The sequence below is a fragment of the Nicotiana tomentosiformis genome, chromosome 1, assembly GCF_000390325.3.
Source record: "Nicotiana tomentosiformis chromosome 1, ASM39032v3, whole genome shotgun sequence".
Classification (NCBI taxonomy): domain Eukaryota; kingdom Viridiplantae; phylum Streptophyta; class Magnoliopsida; order Solanales; family Solanaceae; genus Nicotiana; species Nicotiana tomentosiformis.
In genome coordinates this window covers 39966827-39975015 of record NC_090812.1, presented here as the reverse complement: position 1 = coordinate 39975015, position 8189 = coordinate 39966827, and the positions used below count along the sequence as shown (strand labels likewise).

General features: G+C 36.2%; 1 protein-coding gene across 3 annotated transcripts; it reads left to right on the top strand.

The window, feature by feature from the left end:
- Nucleotides 1–320: 320 nt before the first annotated feature.
- Nucleotides 321–7427, top strand: LOC104112963 (peter Pan-like protein). 3 transcript variants are annotated; one of them, XM_070181620.1, is made up of 8 exons: nt 322–486; nt 1138–1317; nt 2659–2889; nt 3114–3206; nt 3296–3483; nt 5406–5599; nt 6991–7131; nt 7175–7427. In XM_070181620.1, coding segments are annotated over exons 1-8 (1047 nt in total). In that variant the 5' UTR covers nt 322–468; the 3' UTR covers nt 7177–7427. The 3 variants fall into 3 exon arrangements, with proteins under 3 accessions (XP_070037718.1, XP_070037721.1, XP_009621309.1); XM_070181617.1 differs by having other exon boundaries at nt 321–486; nt 1141–1317; nt 6991–7427; XM_009623014.4 differs by having other exon boundaries at nt 6991–7427.
- The last annotated feature ends 762 nt before the right edge of the window (nt 7428–8189 follow it).

Here is an 8189-nt window from a genome sequence, read left to right as displayed (position 1 = left end):
TTAAATACAAAATATAATATCATTTATACTTATAAAAAATATTCATAGGCATATATTTATTATATTAACTTTTAAGTTTTGATAATTGCTTCATTTAAAATTTAATCTAACTATATAATTACACTTGTTCAACCAAACAATACTCTTATTATTACAGTGTAATTACGTTATGATAAATAAATAGATCGTACTAATTACTATATTGTATAATTACTAGACTGTGTAATTATATTAATTTCAATTACGGGGACTTTCCTTAAAAAGGGAAAAAGGAAAAAGAATAAAAAAGAAAAAGCTCTTTATTGAAGCGTAGAGGTTTTTAGCTAGGGTTTAAGTACTAACTCTATTTCCTCCTCCACTGCCCTAAACCTCTGAAGCATTGGGTTTTCATAGATAAAAATCCCCAAAACTGATAAATTTGCAATCCTCAGGAAGCAAAACAGACTTGGAAGCATATCGGCAGAGATCATGGCTCGTTTCAGGAATGTAAGTTGTTCTGCTTTTGTTTAATTCTATGCTTGGTTTGTTCGTGAAAATGCGTTAAAAACGCAACTACATATGATCCCTTTTTTTAGGTCACTTTTTTTCCTGCGCTGAAACAATAAACAAACTTCTGGATTTTTTTAGCTGCAACAATTATTTGTGACCCTTTATTCTTTTGGTTTGTCATCTGCCCTGATACAAAAAACTATGATTAGATTGAATTGAAGTTTTTTGAGTTTTTTAGCTGTTTATAATTTCCATAACGATTATTCCTTAACCTTTATCCTTTTTTATTGTCTTTCCCCTGAAGTGGAACAAGTGATGATGATTAATAACTATGATTGGATTAAAGTTTTGGGTTTTAACTTGTGACTTTTGATCCTTCTCAAAAACAGAAGTTTAATCATCTGAGCTGGAAATTTGAATATTTGTGTGAGGAAGCCGTCGTCTGAATGGAAGATGTTGCACTTTGTTTATCCATTTTTGGTTTTCGTTTTTTTTTTTTGTATTTTTTCCCGAATTGAAACAAGAAATGATGTTTAACTAAACAATGATGCCACATAAGAATGGATTTCTTTATCTGAAATTTTGTAAGCTCTGTGACAATTTTTGTGGTGGTGTTTGAGCTGAATTCTTGAATGCTCATTTAATCAGAAGAAAAGGAAGCCATTTGTCAAGCAAATTGCGAAGAAGCAGCCAACGGTAGACCATGTTACAGGAGACAAGATTCCAAGGAGCTTCGTGTTCGCAAGGGGGAAGCTTCCTGGGCCTCTCAGACGCTTGCAAATGGACTTGAGGAAGTTGATGAATCCTTATACTGCTCTCAAGCTCAAGGTAAAATCTTAACATAGAATTCAAGTGTATGCATGTATATCTGTGCATTGGGTTGCATTATTTGGTGTATGCTAGACAGTCTTGATTTGAGTCAAGAAAAATTTATGTTGTCTTTTCTGACTCATTATTTTACATGGGTTGCGAATATGTCCAGGACCTCTTGCTATGAATATTTGTCGAGCTTCTTCTGAATATGGTGTAAATTGGGACTTTATCCATAGGGCAAAAATTGTATGAATATGCCAAGGCCAACTTGTAAAGAAACAGTATAAAACTTCTAATATGTAATGAAGTACAGAGCCCTGGAGATCGAAAAAATTAACCGTATGGAAGTTTTAACAGCTGCTCCTACCTTTCCAGACTGCTTATGCTCACTTATCCACAGAAGGGAAAGACACTTAATATGGTAGCTAGGTGTTTTGGAGGGATGAAAACAACTATTTTGGGAACTTCAAGTCAGGTAGTAGTTTAAATAGTAGGAATTCAACGCAGGTATGTTACTGTTGAATACATCCTCGAAATGCAAATGCAATCTAGTGGGGTGTTCTCAGTCAGATCATTCTACAACTCTATCTGAAACAGAGGAAGGAATTTTTTTAAATTTTATTTTAGAGGAAGGAATTTCACCAGAGAATTATTTGGACAGCAAACCACCAAAGCAGGTATTTTTCTTTGTTTGGCAGTATCGTATGGTTTAATTCTTACAGCTGCCAATTTAAAGAAGGGGAAAAAGAATACACATTAGTTGATGTGTAGAAAGAATGAGATGTTAGACATCTTTTTCTGCACAGAACTTGCTTATAGATTGAGGAATATGTTCAGATTACTGGGGCTCTGATTTATTGTAATTTTAACAAAGATGCAAGAGTTAGAAGCAAAGCAAAGAGATGATTTCTCATCCATTCCTTTGGACAATATGGAGAGAGTGAAACAGGAGGTCGTATAATCTGGGGAGAGAGAGGAGGGTGCTTTGTCAGTAATACAATGTATCGACCTTTTCCATTTGACTTGTGTATTCGTCATTACGCCTGTATTCAGCTGGCTGCTGAATTCCCATTATTTGAATGAAAAGAGGAAATCAATAATTAAAACCGTATGTTCATTGACAGCTCAGATCTCTTTAGCACTTCTATCTTCTTTCTATTTCACTGGTTTATTAGCTGCGCGTAGCTTTTTGCAACAATGCCTGATTTTGTCTTCTGAAATAAGCTACAAGCAGGAACATATTTTCTGCTGTAAATTTTATCTGTACCTATGTGGTTCCAAATATTACAAGATTCATCTATTGTCTGCATTTTGTATATGTTTGCCTGGATTTATGTTTCCTCAATTTATTTTCAGGAAAAGAAACGAAACAATCTCAATGATTTCTGGAAAGTTGCTGGGCAAATGGGTGTCACACATTACCTCATGTTGTCAAAAACTGACTCTGCACCATACTTGAGAGTTGCTCACACTCCTCATGGTCCAACTTTATCGTTCAAAATACATGAGTACTCGTTGGCTGCTGACGTTGCTCAATCTCAACTCCGTCCAAGATGCCCTCCGGATCTTTTCAAAACCCCACCATTGGTAATCTCTCCTGTTGACACATAGCTAATTATTTTGCACCTTCTGACATGTACATGCACCTAGGAGTACATACTTAATCTGCTTAACATGTAGAAGCACATCATACATCTAGAAGCAAACCCATGAAGACATGGGATGTTGGCATTGCATAAAGTAGGTTGTCTCGTATTAGCATTCTTTTGTTTCTTTACCTGGTCAGCTGAGCTCCAGAATTATGCTTGCAGATTGTGCTATCGGGTTTTGGGACTGGGGAGCAGCATCTAAAGCTCACTACAATAATGTTCCAGAACATTTTTCCTGCCATTGACATAAATACAGTGAGTGAGAACTGAGAACCATATATAAATTTCTCATTTGCCACAGTTTGTTTCACCAGCTTTTAATGCAAGTTTGTTACACGTTGCAGGTCAAACTGCCTTCATGCCAAAGAATTGTGTTACTTAATTACAACAAAGAAACAAAGCTTATTGATCTTCGGCATTACTCCATCAGATTACAGCCAGTGGGTGTTTCTCGCCGGATCAGGAAATTTGTGCAAAACCATCAAGTCCCTGACCTAAGAAGTCTTCAAGATGTTAGCGACTTTGTGACGAAGTATGTGTCTCTCTCTCTCTTAATGCTCATATGGATTTTTTATTGCACTTCATGAGATAATCTTCCTTCATTAATCTGTCTGGTTTATTACTTTATTTCTTTTTTGTTTATTGCCAGGTGGATTAAACCTTTTTCTATTCATAGTCAGTTGAGAAGTTGGTTTAGACTTAGTATTGCCATCTGTGTTTATTATCTCTATGGAATTGTGTTAAGTAGAACTGAGATTGCTGATTACTGCGGAAATTCTAATTTTACTTCTTCACTATTGCCTTAAGGCCCCTAACGGTACTACCTTCATTCACCCCTCTTGCTCTTTGGATTATTACCCATGTTTATCCTTCGAATTCTTTCATCCCGTTTGAACCGTCCAAAACCTCATTCTATCCGATTTTCAACGGTTGCTCACTCCCCTCAGCCTTGTAGACAACCCAATCCTATATGCATGCGCACACATATATCCATTACTATTATATAAGTGGCGATAAGTACACAACTCTTGGTCAACATGCTTACCTTCCACGAGATTCAACTGGTCATGGAATGCAGTTTCCATGCTTTTGACGTTTGGGCGTTGCAGATCAGGGGTTGCATAATTTGTTTTGTTGGTGAAAACTCTGTGTCCTTTTGGTTAAATTCCTCTTGTTTCCTGCACCTTAAAACAATGTGCTGGGCGAATATTCATTGTGCCATTAACGCAATTGATTGTTCTGTTTGGGTTGGGAGCAAAATCGTTACTTTGTTTTGATCACTGTGAATCACCGTCCTGATGGACCAAAGCCCTGGGGTAATTCTAAAATCTGAATCTCTAGCTTGTGGATTAAGCATTAGTTGTCTACTCAATTCTGGAAGCAAAATACATAAATAGAAATGAAGAGGAAAATATGTACAAGCAAACACATAGGTCATCTGCATAGGCTGCTATGTGTATTATCCACAGTTCCACAGAGGTTGAAACCTAAAGAAACATTGTAATTGAAAACACGACAATTGAGTTTCAGGGACCATGTCTAAAGCTACAATCGATCAAGCCACAAAGGTAAAACCAATCAGCAACTGAGCAAACAGCATCTTCTAAGCTCAGGCCCATGCTCAGCACATGCATCCTCCAAATAAAGTGCACGCGCACATGGTGATGCATATAGCAAGTTTAATGCGAAATGAGCACAGGCTAATTTTGATTTCCAATACACGAGCCATACCCGGAGAAATTTTTATTGAATCTTATCCACAATGACTTAACTAACAAATTTTTCTTGTCCAATTCCATCCCTCATTTGATGGTTTTGCCATCCTCCTAAACTTTTCTGCCAACTAAATGACCCTTTTAGTATCTCAAAACTTATTTCTATGGGTAAGGATGTCGCGGTTTTAGAGACGAGGATGTAACTGAAGTAGATGCATATATGTATCCGTGTTGGCTATTAAGACTTTTGCTTTGGTTAGCATGTCTTGGTAATCCGGCAAATTCCAATTTCAGTCACCATGAGAAATAGTGAGTTGGTTTGTTATTCAGTGGGTGATGCCAGGAACGGTCAAAGAAGTTTCGTTTAGTTGGAGTTTTAGAAGGAGAAGGCATAGGGCGTGGGAGGTTGCACCACTAGCCCTTATGTGGATCATATGGGAGGGAGAAATAGAAGAGCTTTTGATGGAATGGAAAAGGATTTTGTCCATTTGAGGAATTATTTTTCATTTCTTTTTGGTGCACCCATGAGGTTATTGCTTTTGATAGAAGAATGATTCTCATTAGTAGAAAACCACATTTTGTTGTAAGGTTTTTTACTTTTTGGTATACTTCTTGTGCAGGGGTGCTTTATTGCCCTTCTTTTTAATAAATATTATTACTTCATCAAAAAAATTACAGTCTTCTTATTGTTATACTTCTCTTAGTTTTTCATTTGTCTCTCTCTGCTTTATAAATGAAGGGCTGGTTACGGTTCTGAAAGTGAACCAGATGATGAGGCGGCAACTGTAAGTCTGTCATCTGATATTGGAAGAGTTAATCGAGCTTCTACAAAAAGTGCTGTCAAACTTCAAGAGATTGGACCTAGGATGACTCTTCAACTCGTCAAGATTGAAGAGGGCCTATGTACTGGTCGAGTCATTTTCGGTGAATACGGTATTTTTCTCTATAGCCTCCCTTTCTTACTTTTGAAGCAAACGACCCTCTTACTTTTACCGGGTGAACTGGAGGTGAGTGGGTCTGGAGCAGGGGCATTTGACGTTGCTTTGAAGGGTATGAATAGATTTGAGATACTATATATATAGACTCAGAGACTAACCGCATATTGTACTGGTTGTCTTCATGTTTACATTTGGCCTAAATACTCGGTCTATATTTTAGCGAATCGTCTGTAGTGGGAATTATCTTTGGTGAATTGGGTGCCCATTAGCTCGGCCAACTACAGAATATCTTCAGTCTGCATGTGGTTGAAGGTAGAGAAAGAATAATGAGTCATTGATTTCTAGTTTGTTTTCAATAAAAATAATTATCCATGTGATTTCTATAAGATACATTTTTATGGTTTTAATCTGTTTAACTTAACAACTTCTTTAACCATGGTTAAGAGTAAAAAAATTATGTGAACTAAAAGCAGGTTTTTGTCATGAATTAATACCGTTGAAGGAGCCCATTAGATTTAACATCTACAGCCTTGCGATTCACTTGTTGCTCCTACTCCTCATAGTATGTTGCAAATCATCATTGGCGGATTCCGAGGATCAACTCCATCAGAAATCCCCAAGACGCTACAGTCTCTTATATTATCATAACCCAATTTTCCTCTTTATTCCTACAAAAATACTTGCTAATCTAATAAAACTGCACTGTTGTGCTTGTCAATTCGACGCAGAAAAATTATCACTGCTTTCAATACAGCAGGCTTCTGACCTTAGAAGAGTACCAGAACCTTGACTTGCTTCCTTATATCTGAGATTTACCAGATGGCTATCCCTTTCCTTCCTCCCTAACTTTGCCAAATCCTGTTCCAACCTATTCGATCTATTATTGATGGTGGGGTGGGGTTGAATAGTCAGCGAGTGGTGAATTCGGGGGATGAGATTGAATCCTCTTGGAAAAGTCAGACATTTTTTTCTTTATGTGAACTCAGACATTTTTTACCGTTGGAAATATGGAAGGTTTTGACTTTTAACTGTGGTTAAAAAGATTGTTAAGTTAAATAGATCTTAACCATAAAAATTTAAGGTGGACATATGTCCCTCATTTAAAGCTTACACTGAACATAACTGGACAGAATAGTACTGGACCGGACGGATCCAAATCCTAAGAATGTGGCCTTATGATGGGGTTTCTAGTAATTTCTTCATCAAACTAGTTAGGAGATAGGTATCATGCTGAAATATGTAATTTCTTTATACCAAGTTCCTATGCTCGGTTCTACATTGCATACTCAGTTATGAGTAGGCCTTGCGCACTCCAATTTTAGGATTGTTTATAATACTTGTGGCATTGCTTCAGTTTATCCTTACTGTCATGCTTGATGCCTTCAGGAAGTACTAGCGCTAAAAAACTGGGAAACGAAGAAGAGGGTGAACAAGAAAGCGAGGAGGAGATGGATACAGATGGGCAGGAAAATGCAGATGAGGAAGAGCAAGAAATTGAAGATGAGGAGGAGCAAGAAATTGAAGAGTTAGAAGAGGATTAGCTCTTTAAATTTATTTTCTGATTCAAAATGATGAGCATTTGACAACCCCCCCCCCCCCTTTATATTCTGTTTTCCTTGTTTTTACTTGTATTCCAATATATAGTGAGATGATGCTGGAAGAGGAAAGAATTCATTTGTTGAATTTGCTCTGTATGAGTTACTATACCTTTTCCTCAACCCGTTTTCCTTTTGCTGATTTGGCTGTAGACTACTAAGTGTGCTTTAAGGACTGTACATAGTGAGTTAAAAACTAGATTTAATCTGAGCAACTAGTTTGTTAAACAGAGTATTCCAAATACGTTCCATCTTAGAATTATTTTCATGTTTACGTATTTATTACGTCCTTGTTCCAGTGGCAATTTTGCTATCTTCCAATGTAATGTGTTTGTAATTCGCTTTGATTCTATAAGAATAGCTATACGCCTATACCTAATTTTTGGAGACAATCAACTATTATTGAAGTATGTGTATGTATTTAGATATTAAAATTTGCATACTTATGCACTAACATAAGGAAACCCAACGACAGATTTGTGTACAAGTCAAGTCAAATGACAAAAGCTTACAAAATTTAATACGTTGGCTCTTAGCTCTTTCTTAATGTTAATAACCAAGTCACAAATATACAATACTATGTCGAAATTCTCTAAATATCAAGGGACTTCATACAAAATATTAATATGAAAAATGTATCGGCTGCTAGCTTATCTTGATATCAGTAACTAAGTAATGCTACATATAGATCCTCTAAACAATATGGGACGTTGTACAATTTCTTGGTTAGTGTTACATAGGAGAAAAAATAATTCGTTTTTGCCCTAAATTGCTAATATGTTACTCCCTCAGTCCCATTTTAAGTCGCTTTACCTCTTTTCATGTCCATTAAAAAATAACACAAGATATAGTTTATTATAGCAGTACTAAAAAGAACTACGACTTCTTTAATCTTAAGGGTTGGAAACAATTAACAAATTTAATTTTTGTTTGACCAAAAATATATATTGGTTCAACTAATTAAACTTATACAAATGAGGGTTAATCTTA